The following is a 20,103-nucleotide window of genomic DNA, read 5'->3' on the forward strand; positions in this document are numbered from 1 at the left end:
TGGGTCCGTCCGGTTCACGACATCGGACCTTTGATGCGCTGTTGGTTATCTTTATCTCTTGGACTCGAGGATGGCTTGATTGCGCTCGTCGTCCGACGTCGCTAATCTACAGATGCGTCCGTTCTCCCAGACTCCGACACGAACATACATAAACCAGATGTTCGCGGAGGATCGTGAAAGAAAATTGTTAAAGGCTTGAAGGACAGGGATGTCGGGAAGATCAAGTTGTCCAAATTGAATTCGACTTTGAAGTGCCGAGTAAGATCTGAACGTGAGATGTCACATAGCTTGAGGTGCTTCAGAGGTGCCTCGAAGTGAAGGTAAAAAATTATGTCTGATGGGACTGTCAGCCGCGTTAAAGACTACCGTGATCGGAACTATGAGACTGGGAAGCACACAATGAAACCCGTGCCAACTTTGAGAGAGTTATCTATTTTTCGTTTTGGCCAGCTAGAAAAAGGAAGCGCATGCGGGTAAAATGATAGGACTTCAGTACCATACTTCATTTTGTCCAGGGGCTGTCTGTAAATGGCTCATGATCAGCCACGCAACTTGGAGAATATCGTAGTGTATCGAGAGATACTTGATGCGTGGTAACACTAAGGGGTGCAAGTTCATCATTATAATCATGCCTGTTTGAAGATATACAAAGTTAGGTGTAACGGTGAGTTTGAGTCAGATAGACAACGAAAAGACTCCAGAACGCAAGACAAACTCCTTTGCTCAAGTTTCTGGAATAAACGCCTCTTATTTGCCCGGTGAGCATAGTTCCTTGACGACATTCTCATCGATCCTCTTTGCAAAACATATCTCAAATGGAGCAGCATGTATGTTTGCAGTGTCCGAAAATGCAAGCGTGTCAATCTTCGCTGCAGGATTCTCCGAAAGGCGGAAAGCCCACAGAATGAGAGCCGTGTTGATGAAGACCGACCGATTCGCGACATGTTGACCAGGACACACTCTGACATTTTCAAGTAGGGTATAAGAAATGGTCAAGAGACGGATGATACCACTTACCGACGGCCAAAGCCATAAGTGAAAAACTTGAGATCACCGCGCACACGACCTGCATCGTCGATCCAACGCTGAGGATTAAATGTCTGTGGTTCTGGAAAGACTTCAGGATCGTTTGCAATAGCCCTGAAGTACGAGCGTCAGACGCAAAGGTGAGAGGACGAAAATGATTGCATACTGACCAATGATTGCCAATAACAGTCGCACCTGCCGGAATCAGGTAGTTCTTCCAAATCATATCCTTAATCATGCAATGCGCAAAGCCTGTAGTGAAAAGTGGTTGTTCATTATCGCATCTTCACACCTCAAATAGGATGTACCTCCAAGACTGACAGGTCTCCACCTGAGACTCTCGAGCATGAACGCAGTAACCTGCGGCAGCATTTCCTGATCAGCAAACGTCGGCACTAATCAGGAGTTATTTGAGTCAGTTGATGCACGAAGAAAAAGGATAACCCACGCCGCGTACGCCCCACGACGTTATCGAGTTCCTCTTGTACGCGAGCCTGCGCATCTGTATGAGTGGCAGCAGCCATCATCATGATTGTGATTGCGGACGCAGTCTACAACGGTTATCGAGCGAAGACGCGATGCAATGCAGAAACTTACCGTATCAGAACCGGCCCCAAATATCACACCTGCAAGGTATGCCACTTCCTCATCTCCGAGCTGGTACTGTTGCTGGTGCTCTAACATGAACCTCGCAAAGGATGGCATTGCAGTCCCCTCACGCTTCACAGTGGTGAGTGAGGATATATATCATCAAAACAAAACCACGAACCATTTGTCTTCGCACCGCGTCTAACTGCCCGTCATAGAAAGTAAGTTCTTCTTTGTGCCACGCCTTCAGCTGACTCAGGTAGCCTGGTACGAAACGCAGGATGGGATACGTATCCACAAGGTATGCTCCCGGCCTCATAGCTTGGCCTATACGCGCAGAAAACCTATTGATGTCAACAACTTCAGGATCTGTGTATGAAGTCGGAGTAATCTTTCCATAGGTGAAGGACATGATCACGGAAGCTGAATAACTAAAATCCTCTGATTACCACCTGTACCGCGAATAAGAGCTGGTGTTCGTACCGCATGGCATGTTTCTGGTGGTTCTGTGGATCATTTAAGATATCTAGAACCACATTCTTCGCATGCCTGGTCTGCATGGGCTCATAGGTCTCCGCAACCTTAGGTTGCAAGTTTGCATGCAAGACCCTGCTTTACACTTAGTCTCACTGATCGCGCCTAGGAGAGACAAAATGTGTACCTGCGGAGCCGGCGCAATCTTTCACCAGTGCCCTCAAGGAGCACTCTGAACCCGCCAGACAACGTCTCGTGCACTGCAATAGAACGTGGGCGGTCGGCAACATTTGCTCCCTCTTTTTCCATGATATCCACTGCAGCCTGTGACGTGATCTACTTCATGCCTGGATACACATTGGATTGTTTTATACTGACCTGATGACGTCCTATAACTACGAAAATCCTATGGCCTTGCTTGAGCGAGAAAACGGGTCCGTACTGTTCTGTCCATCTCGCGAATTGAAACGGCACACTGCGTGAGGGGTTAGATAGAGATCATGCTGGTGTCCCTTGAAAATGACTTACGATGACTTTGGCATCGCATTGCCTAATAGCCAACGTCCAGGTGGTCCAGGGGGTAACGGCAACCGTCTTGCGGCCTGGTATCGTCGTTTCACTATCCAGATGCTGGCTAAGATAACGATAAGGGTGCATGCGGGGATGATAATCGCCATTGAAATGGTCTGGCTTGTTGATAGTCACGATTCAGACACCCCGCTACTTTGCAACACGTCAAGTACCCCAGAACAGAGAGGTAGTGATGTGCGAGTCAGTGCGACGGGTACGGTGAGATTAGTGTGCATGATTACACTGACTTATACTTATATATGGATTGAACACCTGCGCGGACAAATCGGACCTGTGCGACTCACGCATTGCGGTCTCCCTATAGTATAGGAACCTGATGACCACCTAGCGGACGCGCGTGTTCCAAGACATTTCGGCTCCACCTGAAGATTAAGGTAGATCTTCATGTCGTTCTCAATGACCTGTTAGATTGATCGTAGCACAGGACCGTCGGTTCACAAAATATTATAATGGAGGTCGACTCGGCGGAAGTTGAGTATTCTGAAGTAAAAATTTGTACTCCGAACTGATAACCTACACTGCTAATCGGGATAAACCTGAACCTAACATACTGTTGTCTATATATTCTTCATTTGGAGATAAATCTGGTAGGGAATCAATTTTAACCACAAATCTTACATTTGTGCATTATTTGTTTAGGTTCAACATCGAACAATAGATGTAAAATATTTTACAAATATGTTCCGCATATTACCCTCCAGCCAATCCGGCAATGTCTCTGGTGTGATGCCGCAGGCTGCAGGTACAGTCATATACGCTAAAATAAACATGGACAGCGCACGAGCTGAGCATGACACGTCGTCCTCGTTCTCCGTTTGGATGCACTCGCACTTGATGTCCTCTCCTCCGGCTCTATCCTTCGGCCGGTTGCTGCGTCTCTCCCCCGGCTCTTGAGCCTTCGGATTCGTCGGATCCCAACAAGATCTACCTTAATCTTCAGGTGGAGTCGAAATGTCTTGGAACACGCGTGTTGACTACTAACTTATCACCAGGGTGGTGAGCATCAGGTTCTTATACCATACGAAGACCGCAATACGTGGCTCGCACAGGTCCGATTTATCCGCGCAGGTGTTCAATCCGTGTTTGTATAAATATAAGTCAGCGTAACCATGATGCACACTAATCTCACCGTACCACGTCGCTCATGACAGAAAGTCGCTACTTTTCTGTTCCGGAGTACTTGTACTTAACGTGTTGCAAAGTAGCGGGGTGTCTGAATCGTAACTATCAGCCAGCCGGACCATTTTAATGGCGATTATCATCCCCGCATGCACCGTTATCATTATCTTAGCCAGCATCTGGATAATGAAACGACGATACCAGGCCGCAAGGCGGTTGCCTTTACCCCCTGGACCGCCTGGACGTTGGCTGTTAGGAAATACGATGCCTAAGTCACAGTGAGTCTTTTGTCAAGGGACACCAACGCGATCTCTATCTAACCCCTCACGCAGTGTGCCGTTTCAATTCGCGAGGTGGACAGAACAGTATGGACCTGTGTTCTCGCTCAAACAAGGCCATAGAATTTTTGTAGTTATAGGACGTCATCAGGTCAGCATAAGATAATACATTGTCTATCCCATGAAGTAGATCACGTCACAGGCTGCAGTGGATATCATGGAAAAAGAGGGAGCAAATCTTGCCGACCGCCCGCGTTCTATTGCAGCGCAAGAGACGTTGACTGGCGGGTTGGGAGTACTGCCTCAGGGCTCTGGTGAGAGATTGCGCCGGCTGCGCAGGTACACATCTTGTCTCTACTAGGTGCGATTAGCGAGACTGAATGTAATGCAGGGTCTTGCATGCAGGCTTGCAAACCAAGGTTGCAGAGGCTTATGAGCCCATGCAGACGAGACATGCGAAGAATGTGGTTCTAGATGTCTTGAATGATCCAAAGAATCACCAAGGTCATGCCATGCGGTACGAACACCAGCTCTTGCTTGCGCGGTACAGGTGGTGATCCGAGGATTTTAGTTATTCAGCTTCTGTGGTCATGTCCCTCACCTATGGAAAAATCACTCCGACTTCATATGCGGATCCTGAAGTCGTTGCCATCAATAAGGCTCTTGCGCGTTTTGGTCAAGCTATCCAGCCAGGAGCATACCTTGTGGATACGTATCCAATCCTGCGTTTCATCCCAGGCTATCTGAGTCAGCTGAAGGCATGGCACAAGGAAGAACATGCTCTCTATGACAGGCAGTTGGACGCGGTGCGAACACAAATGGTTCGTGATTTTGTTTTGATGATATATATCCTCGCTCACCACTGCGAAGCGTGAGGGGACCGCAAGGCCATCCTTTGCGAGGTTCATGATAGAGCACCAGAAACAGTACGAGCTCGGAGATAAGGAAATGGCATTCATCGCAGGAGCGATATTTGGGGCCGGTTCTGATACTGTAAGTTCTTGCATTGCATCGCGTCTTCGCTCGGCAACCGTTGTAGACTGCGTCCGCAATCACAATCATGATGATGGCTGCTGCCACTCATACAGATGCGCAGGCTCGCGTACAAGAAGAACTCGATGATGTCGTGGGGCGTACGCGGCGTATGTTATGCATTTTCTTTGTTCGTCTACTGACAGATAGCACCTGATTAGTGCCGACGTTTGCTGATCAGGAAATGCTGCCGCAGGTCACTGCGTTCATGCTCGAGAGTCTCAGGTGGAGACCTGTCACTCTTGGAGGTACGTATTTTTTGAATTGTGGCGACGCGGTGATGAACGACCACCTTGCAATGCAGGCTTTGCGCATCGCGCGACCAAGGACATCATTTGGAACAACTGCCTCATTCCGGCAGGTGCAACTGTGATTGGCAACCATTGGTCAGTAGACAATCATTTTTGTCCTCTTACCTTTGGTTCTGACGCTCGTGTTTCAGGGCTATCTTAAATGACCCTGAGGTCTTCCCGGAACCACAGACATTTAATCCTCAGCGTTGGATTGACGATGCAGGTCGTGTGCGTGATGATCTCAAGTTTTTCACTTTTGGCTTTGGCCGTCGGTGAGTGGTATCGTTCATCTCTCGACCATTTCTTATGCATGATCAGAGTGTGTCCTGGTCAACATATTGCGAATCGGTCGGTCTTCGTTAACACGGCTCTTATTCTGTGGGCTTTCCGCCTTTCGGAGAATCCTGCAGCGAAGATTGACACGTTTGCATTCTCGGACACTACACACATACATGCTGCTCCGTTTGAGATATGCTTTGCTAAGAGGATCGATGAGAACGTGATCAGGGAACTATGCGCACCGAGCAAATAAGAGGCGTTTATTCTAGAAACTTGGATCTTTGTGTAAAGGGGTTCGTCTTGCGTCTTTGGAATCTTTTCGTTGTCAGTCCGACTCAAACTCGTCGTTACACCTAACTTTGTATATATTCAAACAGGCACAATTAGAATAATGAACTTGCACCCCTTGGTGTTACCACGCATCAATTATCTCTCGATACACCGCGATAGTCTCCAAGTTGCGTGGCTGATCATGAGCCATTTACAGACAGCCCCGGACAAAATGAAGTATAGTACTCAAGTGCTATCATTTTACCATTCAATTATTCCACCACCACCCATGCGCTTTCTTTTTCTAGCTGGTCCAAATGACGAGCAGACAACTTGACTTTGCTCTCAAAATTGATACGTGTTTCATGGTGTGCTTCCCAGTCTCATGGTTCCGGTCACGGTAGTCTTTAACGCGGCTGACAGCCCCATCAGCTATACTTTCTCTCCCTTCAGTTCGAAGCACCTACGCTGAAGTACCTTAAGCTATGTGACATCCTTGGCTTAATTCTTACTCGGCACTGAACAGGTGAATTCAATTCGCACAGCCTGCTCCTACAGAAGATCCCTGTCCTTCAATCCTGTAACTTATCTTATACGGTCCTCCGCAAACATCTGGTTCTGAAATGAATGTTCATGTTGGAGTCTGAGAGAACGCACGTACCCGGAGATGAGTGACGTCGGACGACGGGCACAATCAAGCCATCCCCAACCGAACCAACCTTTTCGTATGTCTCAGTTTTATATATCTTTTCTCCTATTCCCCCCGTATGTTAAAACTATGTTGTCGATCTGGAAATGTAAGTAATCGAAAAATGGACCTTTCAGGTCTTCAAAGCTTCAGGCGTCAGGTGTGATCTCGCGGCGAGGGCGGCTGAGTCTGAAGATATCACCACATCTACAGGACTCTTGCAAGATTCGTGATGAGAACTTCCGGGTCCACAATGCCCCACATGCATGCGTTCGAGGTAAAAAATGATCATTATTCAAGAACCTACTATCCTGGACCCATTCTCACATGACGAGATATCATTGGCTCAAAAATCCCTTGCAACACCTGCAACGACATGCAGGACCTTCCACGAGCCTAGAAACTTTACCTTCCGCTTCACCTGTCTCTTCACAGGTGCTGGTGGTGAGATTGGAGAGGATGGAAAGAGAATCGCCTAAAGTTTTCTGCTTCATCTTCGTTAGACATGGTGACTTGTTAGTTTTCATCGAACTGTGCGCGTGGTTTATGAACGGAGTGCTTACTAGTAGATACAGACTGTGTGGGTGCTCTTATGTGGTTGTGTTACTGAGAATGAGAAAAATGTCTGCTTGGTTGCCAGCAGGGCCCTGATGATGATCCCGGCCTGTGCAAGAGTGAGCCGAGGTGAGCTGCTACTCGCACATTAGTAGGAGTAAATGCGACGTACCAAAGTGAACGTTGAATCCCTAAATTGTAGGAGCCCGCAAGGGGACGCATCGAGGTGAGGCTACATGAGACAGTTAGTAGCAAAAGTAGTAAGAAGGCATCCGTGTGGGCTTAAGTGCGGGCATCCGCATCAATGCGGGAGTTCGCGTCAATGCAAGCGCCTGCGTCAATGCAAGTATCCGCGTCCACGGAAGTGCGGGAATCTACATGCGCACGCCAGCAGGTCGTTGCAAGGACAGTGAACACGCTCGCCACTGGTAGAAGGTGTCATAGTGACTGGGTGGATGATTCCTCCCGGGCCCCTTATCAGGTTTTGCGGTGAGGAACCTGACGAGAGTTCACAACGGTGAACTTCCTACACGAGTGAGCTTGAGAGAGTCGGTGTGCCAGTGCTACTCGTGGCCAGCTTCCACACCAGAACCTGCCTTCGTTGCACAACGATCTGGGCCGTTGGAGCTTACCGGAGTTTGTGGCAGAAAAGAAAATCGGAAAGGACAGGGCACCGGAGCTTGCTAGAATTAACTTGCCAATGGGCGCTGTAGGATATCTAGTAGCAAGGACTTGTCGTGTACAACCTCAGCATTGCACAGGGTTGCCTCATGGTAGTATGATGGTACACAACCATATCAATATTAATATCGCCCATCGGGCTTCTGGTCAACACTGCGCAGTCGGACTCATAGAAAGCATGGTATGTGATATGAGTCGGAGATTCATTGATATCCACGTATACTGGCATGAGGAACCCATGGTTCTTCAAGTTCAAGGATAAATGAAGGAACTGTTTGTCTTGGGAACTTGCGCAAACGGATGACGCAACAAAGACTTGAACTCAACGCTAAAGGTCACCATCAAACTGGTCTAATGATAATAGATGCAACATCTTTGGGGAAAAGTTTAGCTAGCATGTCGAGCGTAGCCAGATTATCATGATTAGGCCCAGGCAAGTACTACAAGCTGCCACGCTTTAGGGCTCCGTGAAAAACTACCCACGGAGTTAACGACGAGTTTTTAACTCACCCCCACCCTCGAGGGGTTTTTGACACGAGTTAAAAACTAGTTTTTGACCAGTTTTTGACAGACTCAAAAAATGCGTTTTTTCAGGTCATTTTGACATTTTTTCGCTACGGTAATGCAAATGCCCACTGTACAGGCCCTCCCGGAGGCGTTGGAACTGTGCTATCCTGTAGTTGAGGTGTCCTGCTTGCCCCTTCCACCGGCTTCTCTGATAGTAAGTCCAACAATCGAGGAGCATCAAGATGAGCATCCTCGCTACCCACAAGTACTCTCGTATCACAAGACCAGTACATTGGATCACGCTCAATCTCCGGGTCCTCGCTCTCCTCCAATCAATTGTCCTCCGAGTCTGAATGAGAGTCCTGCGGCTCCGGGTTAGCCTCTGCTTGCGACTCGGAGTTGTCGTGTTTCCTTTTCTGACCATTGCTATCGACATCGACATCGAAAAGAGTACTTTCCAGGTCACGAAACTTAACTGTTGGTTTTGAGGGAGGCCTTTTGGTCTACGGGACATCTTGAAACTCGAATGGACACGGTGCCGACTCATCCTTCCGGCCTCTGGGTGCAAATGTGACCTCGAGCACATTATTCAGTGCGGCTTCGGTACTGCCATAGAGTTCGACCCTCTCCGGATCTGGAGCATAGTGCTCAAAATTATATTTGGAGTTTCCGAGGGGGATACTATGTGGAAGTTGTGCGAGTGCCTTTCGGAGGTGGCTCAACTGTGCGTTGTTGCGCCCAATGTCCTCGAAGAAGCTCATCAAGGTAAATTTTTGTTGTAATCATTGAGCCGATTCAGCCGAACGCTCAATTGGACGGTAGTTGACAGATTGTCGGTCATATCTTAACGATTTTTCGGTGATTTCGGATGTTCGGATGGAGAATTCGATAGGCTATGTTCCCGAGATCATATACATATATATTTTAGTTTTTGACACCCCAATATCAACCCCGAGTTATCGACTCGTTAAAAACATGTTAAAAACCTGTCAAAAACTCCAACGTCAAAAACTAGGTAGTTTTTCACGGAGCCCTACCACGCTTGCGACAGTCAACTAATTTCAAATATGAATCGAAACCCTAAAGTGCTAACACACTTCGTACGCCTCATGGTACACAGCTCTCCTATATTGATAACACAAGTTGCCCATTGCCCAAGTACTAAATCTAGATGCTGGCTTAGGGTTGGGTACCGGGTATTTGCCGGGTTCACACACTGCAGTGATTATAAGGCTACACCAACGCTTCTCCGTGACTCACATTTACTACCACTTCCACCATCATGGATCCTGCAAAGATAAGAGAGAAAATCGGTCGCTTTCGGATCCTCGTTATAGGACGAGCGAACGCAGGAAAAACTACCATCCTGCAGAGAGTCTGCAACACGCGGGATAATCCAGAAATATACAACAGCGCCGGGAAAAAGGTGGGCATCACAATGCTAGTAGGAGTGTATGGTAGTGACCCATGGACATTAGATCGACCTTACAGTTTTAACGGCATCCAGAGAGGTAAGGTGTGCTCCTAGTCGATGCCATGAACTGACGTACTCTCAGCGCGGACTGCATGACATCGCACCTGTTCATGGCAGGGTGATACTTAACCATGTCTAACTATACACAGTACATTTTGTAAGTTTGTCTCGGAGTCACCAACATGAAGCTTCATGAAGCTTAACAGGCACGATGCCTCACTGGTTCTAAAGATCAGGATCTCTCTTGTGATCTCGATGCTACTGGAAATTTTTTTCTCAGGCTTCCAAGAATAGCGCTACCACCGGAAAAATTACCAAATTGGGATATTCCAATAATCTCACTATTCCCACATACCTCCCTGGCTCTACTGCTGCACCAGAGCTTTCCCCTTGCTCACTCATGTATATAAGTAGTAGAATGGCATGTACATACATAAAATGATACAATAGACCGCTTTTTTCATTGTCTGAGAGCTTGTACAGCAGTCTACAGTACTGACTACAATATGTGCATCCCAGGACTAAAACATATTCGCTTTTTTGCCCCTTTAGCAGGGAAGCAATTCTGACTGTATATATCATATATTAGAGTGTTAATGAATATATTACACCGCTTGTTTGAGCCTCTGTAGTGTCCTACATCAGTAGATATGTTAAATTCATGAATACCTCTCAAAAAACATAAACCAGTTCGCATTTTTTAGTGTTTAGGTATATAGACTGGTGAATATTATTTCTAACATCTCTTTACTAGTATATACATCATATCAAGAGTATATGTCAGCAGGATCAGTCCCTAGGGTCATATGTATTGTCATCTTCCTGGTGGTTCACTCCCTGAGAAAATTTTTCCTGCAGCTCCGGCCCTCTAGGATGGGAGGTAGTCTTTTACTATGAACATATGGAATATATTTATCACATAGGTATACCAGAACAATACCAGGATCCTTGTCTACAATCCAAAGTCACTTTTTGCCTACAATGTACCATATTTTCGCATTTTTGAGGTTTTTCACTACATTCTCACTACATAGACTATACCAGCTGTTCATATATCACTTATAGTACATATATGAAGCCTTCCCAAGGCCATGATCAGGCAGAAATATGTCAGAGTAATGATATCAAGCACATATCTCCTATTCTCACTGATAAGAATTCCCAGACATGAATATAGTAAAATATTATGATCAGACTATCTTGGAGTACACTATATATACCAAGTAATACAGTCCTCGACTACCAGAAGGATCCATGAATAATTGACAGCAGGGGAATCCAATAGATAAGAAATAGGTCGTGGGAAAGTCAAAAAGTCCAAACATCGAAAAAGTACTATGCACCAACAGTCTATGCAAGGGTGGTCTGACCATAATAATGCAACAAATTGAGACCACAACACTTCCACATCACCTTTACCTTCACAACATATATCAGTATAGTATATATAAGTAGTTTACAATGTATTCTATACATTTTTAATGAAATCTTCGCCCTAGACAGGGTTGAAATATAACATTTGCATGATTGTGGGATTTGCCCCTATATCATTGATATCATTACTATGTCATATTTCTGCCTGATCATGGCCTTGGGAAGGCTTCATATATGTACTATAAGTGATATATGAACAGCTGGTATAGTCTATGTAGTGAGAATGTAGTGAAAAACCTCAAAAATGCGAAAATATGGTACATTGTAGGCAAAAAGTGACTTTGGATTGTAGACAAGGATCCTGGTATTGTTCTGGTATACCTATGTGATAAATATATTCCATATGTTCATAGTAAAAGACTACCTCCCATCCTAGAGGGCCGGAGCTGCAGGAAAAATTTTCTCAGGGAGTGAACCACCAGGAAGATGACAATACATATGACCCTAGGGACTGATCCTGCTGACATATACTCTTGATATGATGTATATACTAGTAAAGAGATGTTAGAAATAATATTCACCAGTCTATATACCTAAACACTAAAAAATGCGAACTGGTTTATGTTTTTTGAGAGGTATTCATGAATTTAACATATCTACTGATGTAGGACACTACAGAGGCTCAAACAAGCGGTGTAATATATTCATTAACACTCTAATATATGATATATACAGTCAGAATTGCTTCCCTGCTAAAGGGGCAAAAAAGCGAATATGTTTTAGTCCTGGGATGCACATATTGTAGTCAGTACTGTAGACTGCTGTACAAGCTCTCAGACAATGAAAAAAGCGGTCTATTGTATCATTTTATGTATGTACATGCCATTCTACTACTTATATACATGAGTGAGCAAGGGGAAAGCTCTGGTGCAGCAGTAGAGCCAGGGAGGTATGTGGGAATAGTGAGATTATTGGAATATCCCAATTTGGTAATTTTTCCGGTGGTAGCGCTATTCTTGGAAGCCTGAGAATCACCAAAGGAATCAGAAGCCGTTAAGCTTAATTGTAGGGGATTGATAGTTTACAAACAAACTTACAAAACCATACCGTTTCTAGTCAGTGAGTATTATGCTTAATTTTAACAGTATAGCCTGGACATCGAAAACGAAATGGTGTTCAAGAACAACCCGGGATTCGTCTTCCATGATTCACGTGGTTTCGAGGCAGGCGGCGTATCTGAATTTGAAAAGGTCAAGGAATTCATCGCGAGCCGCTCCAAGGAAAAGAAAATAACAAATCAACTACATGCTATATGGTAATTGCAACCGATCAATCGCGACAATGTGCCATCTCACAGTTTCAACATAGGTACTGCATCCCAATGGACGAGGCAGCTAGGTCGTTCACTGCAGCTGAAAATAAGTTTTTCTCTCAATGCGACACAGGAAGCAGTAAGCTTTCGCATTGCACCCTCGTTGACGTTCAGCTGATACGCAGAATCACAATCCTCAGTTCCAGTCATCGTATTGTTCACCAAATTTGATGCCCTATACGACGTCGAATACGCAAAGCTAAAGAAGGAAGGAAGATCTCGGAAAGACGCCAAGGAACTGGCCCCGAAACAAGCTGAAGAGTCATTCCCTAACGGGCCACAACTGAAGTTTCTCAAGGATGTGCGATGGCCTCCAAAATGTTATGTATGCCTTTCTAGTAAGCCGGTTCGTGGTCGAGTCGCAATACATGATGACGTTTGATCTATCAGACATGGAGAAGGATGATGCAGATTGCAAGACACTCATCGAGCGCACGGCTGGAGCTCTGGATAATGAAGTGCTTCAGCAATTATTCGTCTCGACCCAGCAAACCAACTTGGAGATCTGCATGAAATATGCAGTTGAGCGGTAACTACCCATGGTTCATTCACCTGCCGCAGGCGTTAGTGACTGATATTGTACAGAACACTCTCAGAACATTTTGACTCTGCAAAGACAACAACATCTGAGGGTTATGAGAGGATAATAGGGATACTGGGCGCCTGGTTTCCACACATTTGGGTAAGATTATTGTAAAGTTCGAGCATTGCTCTCATTTACGTTGGGCGTTTACTTGCAGGCAGTACGTGTGTCGATTCTCGTTCGAGCAACAGCAAGCTGATCCAAGTCGTTTCCCACCGTTCGCAGTATGTGAGTGTGTCGATCGGACTCGATCCGCGTTCGAGCAACAGCCATGCTGATCCAAGTCGTTTCCCACCGTTCGCAGTATGTGAGTGTGTCGATCCTGGTTCGAGCAACAGCCACGCTGATCCAAGTCGTTGCCCACCGTTCGCAGTATGTGAGTGTGTCGATCCTCGTTCGAGCAACAGCCACGCTGATCCAAGTCGTTGCCCACCATTCGCAGGAGGTGAGTGTGTCGATCCTCGTTCGAGCAACAGCCACGCTGATCCAAGTCGTTGCCCACCGTTCGCAGGAGGTGAGTGTGTCGATCTTCGTTCAAGCAACAGCCATGCTGATCCAAGTCGTTGCCCACCGTTCGCAGGGGGTGAGTGTTACAATAACATGTAACCGAGAACCCCTCCTACAGAGGTCATCATGACCTTAGCCCCTATCCCGCCTGTACACCGTCATTAGAAGACTTACCGACTCAACGGAGACTCGTAGAGACGCCTAGAACGGCCTGGATGCCGTTAGATGACCTAGACCAGCCTAGGCTACATCGGAACGGACCTAGATGGTCCTCGACCCGGATCATGAGGAAGCTCTGCCTCATGGTCAGAAGAGAAGCCGCATGCCTCAGCATGCGCAGTTAGACTCCAAGGCATGCTACGCCTTGAGGACAGATAAGAGAGGCATGGTAAGCCTCATGTATAGATAATCGACCGCATGGCATCAGATAAGATGCCCTTGTATAGACATACTCATACCTACCTACCGAATGTAGTATTGGTCTGTGCGCACGGACGACAGTATATAGAGCAGACAGAATCATGTATATTCCCTACTTGATTCTACTAGGTTTTATCCAGAACTTCCTCTGAAAGACAGTCCCAGTCCTTCAGTCTAAGTCGCACCTTAAGGAAAGCCGACGCTACCTTAAGTGGAAACCCCGAACCTCTCATTCGAGAGAAGATCCCCGTCTCTCCAATAGCGAGCCCGCTATCAGATTAGGCAATCCGCCTAGGGAGAGCCCGAACTATCCTAGTCCGTATCAGTGAGTGTGTCGATCCTGGTTCGAGCAACAGCCATGCTGATCCAAGTCGTTGCCCACCGTTCGCAGTATGTGAGTGTGTCGATCCTGGTTCGAGCAACAGCCCCGCTGATCCAAGTCGTTGCCCACCGTTCGCAGGCGGTGAGTGTGTCGATCTTCGTTCGAGCAACAGCCACGCTGATCCAAGTCGTTGCCCACCGTTCGCAGTATGTGAGTGTGTCGATCCTCGTTCGAGCAACAGCCACGCTGATCCAAGTCGTTGCCCACCATTCGCAGGAGGTGAGTGTGTCGATCCTGGTTCGAGCAACAGCCACGCTGATCCAAGTCGTTGCCCACCGTTCGCAGGCGGTGAGTGTGTCGATCCTCGTTCGAGCAACAGCCACGCTGATCCAAGTCGTTGCCCACCGTTCGCAGAGAGTGAGTGTGTCGATCTTCGTTCAAGCAACAGCCACGCTGATCTAACTCGTTGCCCATCGTTCGCAGGATGTGAGTCCGTTGACCCTTTGTCGAGTTCAACCATTCCTGACCAACGCAATTGATCATCTATTGGCAGGAGGTCAGTACATTGATCCTCCAGCGACTTTCAGCTACTGATCAAAGACATCGTCTATTCGTTGACAGCTTGTGAGTACAATTATCCTTTGACCTCCTGCCTTCCTTACCGATGCAATCGCTGATTTATTGTTAGGATGTGGGTGTATTGATTCTACGTCATCCTCACTGACCGAACACAATACCGCTCTGTTGACAGATTGTGAGTTTCTTGATCCACCATCGAACGCGAGCCATGCTGACTGAAGACATCGACCATCCATTCACAGGGTGTAAGCGCATTGATCCACAGTCGAATTGGGGCCCATTGACCATTGAAACTGCTCATTCCTGTTGACAGTTCGTGAGTGTGTTCATCTGCCATTGAGCTCGAGTCTTGCTCACCGACTACATTACTGATCTGTTGACAGTATGTGAGTTTCTCGATCCTCATCCTCAATCGAGCTCTAGCTTTCTTCGCCGATGGCATTGCTCATACATTGCCAGAAAGTCAGTGTGCTGATCCTCCATCGAGTTCGAGGTTTTCTTACCACTAAAATCGTGCATCCTTCAATAGAGAGTGGGTCTCAAGCCTTGCTAGCGAACGTCATCGCTGATCCATCGATAGGAGGAGCTTCGAGACGATCACCGTGTAGAGATACGGTCTAGGTTACTCTCTGCGGTATGTCTAATTGGTTTACAGATTGTGCACACATTTCTTATGTTGCGACTCTCTCAGGCCTCCCACTCATCACCCTCGGAGAATATCGTTCAGCTCATTTCTGGTGAATTTTGAGGCTACGTTGCGATGAACCTGCTTATTATTGACCATTTAGCTGTTGTCATTATCTTCGAACACTCTTTCTACATTTTCGACAAGCGGCGCTATCTTCAGGACAAGGAGTCTAATCCCTCGTTTCGTGTCGCTCTCGAGCAGTACATGGCATCTCCGCATGCAGCTGCTGTCAGGGAGGCTGCGAGTGCTGCCGTCTATCCATATCAAGGAAAACCGCCTTCTTGGATAACGAAGTTACCGTTTGAATCTTTCAAGAGGAAGGCAAAAGAAAAAGAATCTGCGAAGGCGGAGTTCATCGAAGCTGTTCTTGAAATCGCTCTAAATCATCGTCTGCGTATGTTTCACCATCACGTTGAGGTAGCACTCTTGCTGATCCGCTTGTTTTCAGCTAGACCTTAATGTTGCGCAGTGCAACACGCCATCATGATCAATGATGCTCCGGTTCGGAGAGGAGTGGAGGTGTCTGGGCTGTGAAGGTTGCTTGAAATGTTTGTCGTGGTAGATTCAGGATGTGGAACTGTATTTGTATGATCATGCGATATAGCGCTTTGTGTGGTATGGGGTATACGTGTATAGAGAATCATGTCAATCACCCTCAGTACAGTGGCGAGCGCTTGATGTGTTTCTCAAGTATCCATGGTGCGATCAGAATCTACTGACACACTTTCCATGACTGATAGAAGAACAAGGCGCCTTCCGGGTGCATGAGCAGCTCCTATCCTTCTACTGCAGCAAGCTCCCTACGTGGAGTGTTTTAATCTCATCACTGGCTCTCTCACCGGCATGCGTACTCTGAACAGTCCAAAAGACCTTTCTTCACCTTGAATGACTTGTACTCACTATTTCCGTGAGTATGGATTAAAACAGCGGCTCACTCGACATACTTAGTATAATTTGCGTACATGGGAACATACCTGTCGTATCGTTTGACCTGTGGGCCGGGCACAACGGGAGTCAGAGAGATATCAACGATCTGTCCTAGCATCGTGGAAGACGATGACATCGCGACAGTCACGGGGATGCTGGGCTCGAGCATAGAAATCGGCGTGAACGGCACAGCAGAGCTGCCGGGAGATTGCATACCATGAGTTATTTGTCCCTCCGTAGGGCCCTGGAATTGGCATATGAACGTTCATTCCAGGTGGGTATTCTTGGGTTTGCAAAGCTGCCTCAGGTATTAATGGCACTGCAAGGCTCACAGAAGGCGCCGGCTCGGGTTGGCTGGCCACTGATCGAGAGCTCAATGCTAAACCGGACCGCTCGCAAAAATCCTCTTCCTTTCCATTCACGACAGAATTCTGATTGACTCGGACAGTGTCTAAGATCTAATCAGTCGCATGAGAATAGAAAGAAGAGTGCTGTATGGTTGAAATGGAGTTGTTTTGATAATGACCCTCAACCGGGAGATGAGCATGTGAATGTATCCTTCCCGCATGACGACGGAGGTAAACGGGACCAACTCGTGCAAGGGCTATAGGTTTTCGAATATCATCACCAAATCAGACACCAACGGTGATATAGGGCTCATTGTTGACGCGTGCCGCATCCGGTGCTTCGGAGGTGCCTCGAAGTGAAGGTAGAAAAAGTACAGCTGATGGGGTTGTCAGCCACGTTGAAAACTACCGTGACCGGAACCATGAGAGTGGGAAACACACAATGAAACCCGTGTCAACTTTGAGAGCAAAGTCAAGTTGTCTGCTGTCTGTTCTTCGCTTTGGCCAGCTAGGAAAAGAAAGCGCATGGGTGATGGCGGAATATATAATTGAGTGGTTAAAGGATAGCACTTCAGTACCATACTTCATTTTGTCCAGGAACTGTCTGTAAACGGTTCACGATCAGCCACGCAACTTGGAAACTATCGCAGTGTGTCGAGAGATACTTGATGCGTGGTAACACCAAGGGGAGCCAGTTCATGATTACAATCGTGGCTGTTTGAAGATATACAACGTTAGGTGTAACGGTGAGTTTGAGTCGGACAGACAACGAAAAGAATCCGAAACGCAAGACCAACTCCATTGCACAAAGATTCCAGTTTCTAGAATAAACGCCTCTTATTTGCCCGGTGCGCATAGTTCCCTGATCACGTTCTCATCGATCCTCTTCGCAAAACATATCTCAAACGGAGCAATATGTACGTTTGCAGTGTCCGAGAATGCAAGCGTGTCAATCTTCGCTGCAGGATTCTCCGAAAGGCGGAAAGCCCACAGAGTAAGAGCCGTGTTAATGAAGACCGACCGATTCGCGACATGTTGACCGGCACATACTCTGACATTGTTAAGTAAGGCATAAGAAGTGGTCGAGAGATGAACGACACTACTCACCGACGGCCAAAGCCAAAAGGGAAAAACCGGAGATCACCGCGCACACGACCTGCATCGTTGATCCAACGCTGAGGATTAAACCTGTGTGGTTCTGGAAACACTTCAGGATCGTTTGCAATAGCCCTGAAACACGATTGTCAGAGACCCAAAGGTGAGAGGACGAAAATGATTGCGTACTGACCAATGGTTGCCAATAACAGTCGCACCTGCCGGAATCAGGTAATTCTTCCAAATCATGTCCTTAACCGCGCAATGCCTGTAGTGCAAGGTGGTCGTTCAATATCGCGTCATCACAGCTCAAATAAGACGCACCTCCGAGAGTGACAGGTCTCCACCTGAGACTCTCGAGCATGAACGCGGTGACCTGCGGCAGCATTTCCTGATCAGCAAACGTCGGCACTAATCAGGAGTTATTTGAGTCAGTTGATGCACAAAGAAAAGGCATAACCTACGTCGCGTACGCCCCACGACGTTATCGAGTTCTTCTTGTACACGAGCCTGCGCATCTACATGAGTGGCAGCAGCCATCATCATGAATGTGATTGCGGACGCAGTCTACAAAAATTGTCGAGTGAAGACGCGATGCAATGCAAGAACTTACCGTATCAGCACCGGCCCCAAATATCACACCTGCAAGGAATGCCATTTCCTTATCTCCGAGCTCGTACTGTTTCTGGTGTTCTATCATGAACCTCGCAAAGGATGGCTTTGCAGTCCCCTCACGCTTCACAGTGGTGAGCGAGCATATCTATCATCACGAGAAAATCACGGACCATCTGTCTTCGCACCGCGTCTAACTGCCCGACATAGAAAGCAAGTTCTTCTTTGTGCCATGCCTTCAGCTGACTCAGGTAGCCCGGGACGAAACGCAGGATGGGATACGCATCCACAAGATATGCTCCTGGCTTCATAGCTTGACCAAAACGCGCAGAAAACTTATGGATGGCAACAACTTCAGGATCTGTATATGAAGTCGAAGTAATCTTTCCATAGGTGAAGGACATGATCACGGAAGCTGAATAACTGAAATCCTCGGATTATCATCTGCACCGCGACTAAGAGCTGATGTTCGTACCGCATGGCATGTTTCTGGTGGTTCTTTGGATCATTTAAGATATCTAGAACCACATTCTTCGCATGCCCGGTCTGCATGGGCTCGTAGGTCTCCGCAACCTTAGGTTGCAAGTTTGCATGCAAGACCCTGCTTTGCATTTAGTCTCGCTGATCGCACCTGGGAGAAACAGAATGTATACCTGCGCATGCGGCGCAATCTCTCGGTACTGCCCTCAAGGATCACTCTGAACCCGCCAGACATCGTCTCGTGCACCGAAACGGAACGTGGGCGGTCGGCAACATTTGCTCCCTCTTTTTCCATGATATCCACTGCAGCCTGTGACGTGATTTACTTCATGCCTGGCTAGACAGTGAATTGTTTCATGCTGACCTGATGACGTCCTATAACCACCACTATTTTATTGCCTTGTTTGAGCGAGAACATAGGTCCGTATTGTTCTGTCCATCTCGCGAATTGAAATGGCGCACTGCGTGAGGGGTTAGATAGAGATTATGTTAGTGTCCCTTGACAATGACTTACTATGACTTTGGCATCGCATTTCCTAATAGCCAACGTCCAGGTGGTCCAGGGGGTAATGGCAACCGCCTTGCGGCCTGGTATCGTTGTTTCACGATCCAGATGCTGGCTAAGATAATGATAAGGGTGCACGCGGGAATGATGATCGCCATTTGAAATGGTCTGGCTTTTTGCTAGTTATGATTCAGACACCCCGCTACTTTGCAACATGTTTAGTACTGTAGAACAGAGAGGTGGTGACTTACTGTGATGAGCGACAAGTAGGGTGAGATGAGAGCCCATGGTTACACTGACTTATACTTATACAGACACGAATCGAACACCTGCGCAGATTGATCGTGCCACCTGTGTGATTCACGTATCAGTGCGGTCTTCGCATAGTAGGATAGGAAGCACTCTGGTGTAGTGGACGCGCGAGTGCCAAGACATTT

The 20,103-nt window shown here is 47.1% G+C and overlaps 8 protein-coding genes across 8 annotated transcripts; 5 read left to right on the forward strand and 3 right to left on the reverse strand.

Moving 5' to 3' along the window:
- Positions 1-747: 747 nt before the first annotated feature.
- Positions 748-2,765, reverse strand: HD556DRAFT_1430869 (cytochrome P450; the record flags this gene model as incomplete). Its single annotated transcript, XM_041304943.1, has 11 exons — positions 748-961; positions 1,018-1,140; positions 1,197-1,278; positions 1,335-1,421; positions 1,475-1,577; positions 1,624-1,746; positions 1,796-2,045; positions 2,098-2,223; positions 2,276-2,412; positions 2,467-2,563; positions 2,617-2,765. 11 exons carry the CDS (start codon positions 2,763-2,765, stop codon positions 748-750), a joined length of 1,491 nt encoding a protein of 496 aa, XP_041163276.1.
- A 1,219-nt stretch (positions 2,766-3,984) lies between these two features.
- On the forward strand, positions 3,985-5,933 carry HD556DRAFT_1232243 (cytochrome P450; the record flags this gene model as incomplete). Its single annotated transcript, XM_041297495.1, has 11 exons — positions 3,985-4,076; positions 4,131-4,227; positions 4,279-4,415; positions 4,468-4,593; positions 4,648-4,897; positions 4,947-5,069; positions 5,116-5,218; positions 5,270-5,356; positions 5,413-5,494; positions 5,551-5,673; positions 5,720-5,933. 11 exons carry the CDS (start codon positions 3,985-3,987, stop codon positions 5,931-5,933), a joined length of 1,434 nt encoding a protein of 477 aa, XP_041163277.1.
- Positions 5,934-8,740: 2,807 nt separating this feature from the next.
- HD556DRAFT_1351656 (uncharacterized protein) lies at positions 8,741-9,298 on the reverse strand. The gene has a single exon (XM_041302382.1). It carries the CDS (start codon positions 9,140-9,142, stop codon positions 8,885-8,887), a length of 258 nt encoding a protein of 85 aa, XP_041163278.1. The 5' UTR covers positions 9,143-9,298; the 3' UTR covers positions 8,741-8,884.
- Positions 9,299-9,663: 365 nt separating this feature from the next.
- HD556DRAFT_1440299 (uncharacterized protein) lies at positions 9,664-9,994 on the forward strand (the record flags this gene model as incomplete). Its single annotated transcript, XM_041306094.1, has 3 exons — positions 9,664-9,807; positions 9,860-9,892; positions 9,938-9,994. 3 exons carry the CDS (start codon positions 9,664-9,666, stop codon positions 9,992-9,994), a joined length of 234 nt encoding a protein of 77 aa, XP_041163279.1.
- Positions 9,995-11,942: 1,948 nt separating this feature from the next.
- Positions 11,943-12,383, forward strand: HD556DRAFT_1351658 (uncharacterized protein). The gene is made up of 2 exons (XM_041302383.1): positions 11,943-12,253; positions 12,327-12,383. Exons 1-2 carry the CDS (start codon positions 11,952-11,954, stop codon positions 12,343-12,345), a joined length of 321 nt encoding a protein of 106 aa, XP_041163280.1. The 5' UTR covers positions 11,943-11,951; the 3' UTR covers positions 12,346-12,383.
- Positions 12,384-12,398: 15 nt separating this feature from the next.
- On the forward strand, positions 12,399-13,896 carry HD556DRAFT_1462284 (uncharacterized protein; the record flags this gene model as incomplete). The annotated part of the gene is made up of 9 exons (XM_041308273.1): positions 12,399-12,544; positions 12,598-12,680; positions 12,742-12,939; positions 12,992-13,130; positions 13,187-13,283; positions 13,346-13,408; positions 13,489-13,629; positions 13,696-13,767; positions 13,828-13,896. 9 exons carry the CDS (start codon positions 12,399-12,401, stop codon positions 13,894-13,896), a joined length of 1,008 nt encoding a protein of 335 aa, XP_041163281.1.
- Positions 13,897-14,469: 573 nt separating this feature from the next.
- HD556DRAFT_1462287 (uncharacterized protein) lies at positions 14,470-16,355 on the forward strand (the record flags this gene model as incomplete). Its single annotated transcript, XM_041308274.1, has 6 exons — positions 14,470-14,712; positions 14,779-14,850; positions 15,593-15,646; positions 15,704-15,749; positions 15,801-16,094; positions 16,149-16,355. 6 exons carry the CDS (start codon positions 14,470-14,472, stop codon positions 16,157-16,159), a joined length of 720 nt encoding a protein of 239 aa, XP_041163282.1. The 3' UTR covers positions 16,160-16,355.
- A 1,068-nt stretch (positions 16,356-17,423) lies between these two features.
- HD556DRAFT_1462296 (cytochrome P450) lies at positions 17,424-19,749 on the reverse strand. Its single transcript, XM_041308275.1, has 11 exons — positions 19,676-19,749; positions 19,526-19,622; positions 19,335-19,471; positions 19,157-19,285; positions 18,855-19,104; positions 18,683-18,805; positions 18,534-18,636; positions 18,390-18,480; positions 18,263-18,337; positions 18,082-18,204; positions 17,424-18,025 (listed from the first exon to the last, which is right to left on the reverse strand). The coding sequence occupies exons 1-11, from the start codon at positions 19,687-19,689 to the stop codon at positions 17,812-17,814; spliced, it is 1,356 nt and encodes a 451-aa protein (XP_041163283.1). The 5' UTR covers positions 19,690-19,749; the 3' UTR covers positions 17,424-17,811.
- Positions 19,750-20,103: the final 354 nt, after the last annotated feature.

Source organism: Suillus plorans, assembly GCF_016647745.1.
Source record: "Suillus plorans strain S12 chromosome Unknown HD556scaffold_13, whole genome shotgun sequence".
NCBI lineage: Eukaryota > Fungi > Basidiomycota > Agaricomycetes > Boletales > Suillaceae > Suillus > Suillus plorans.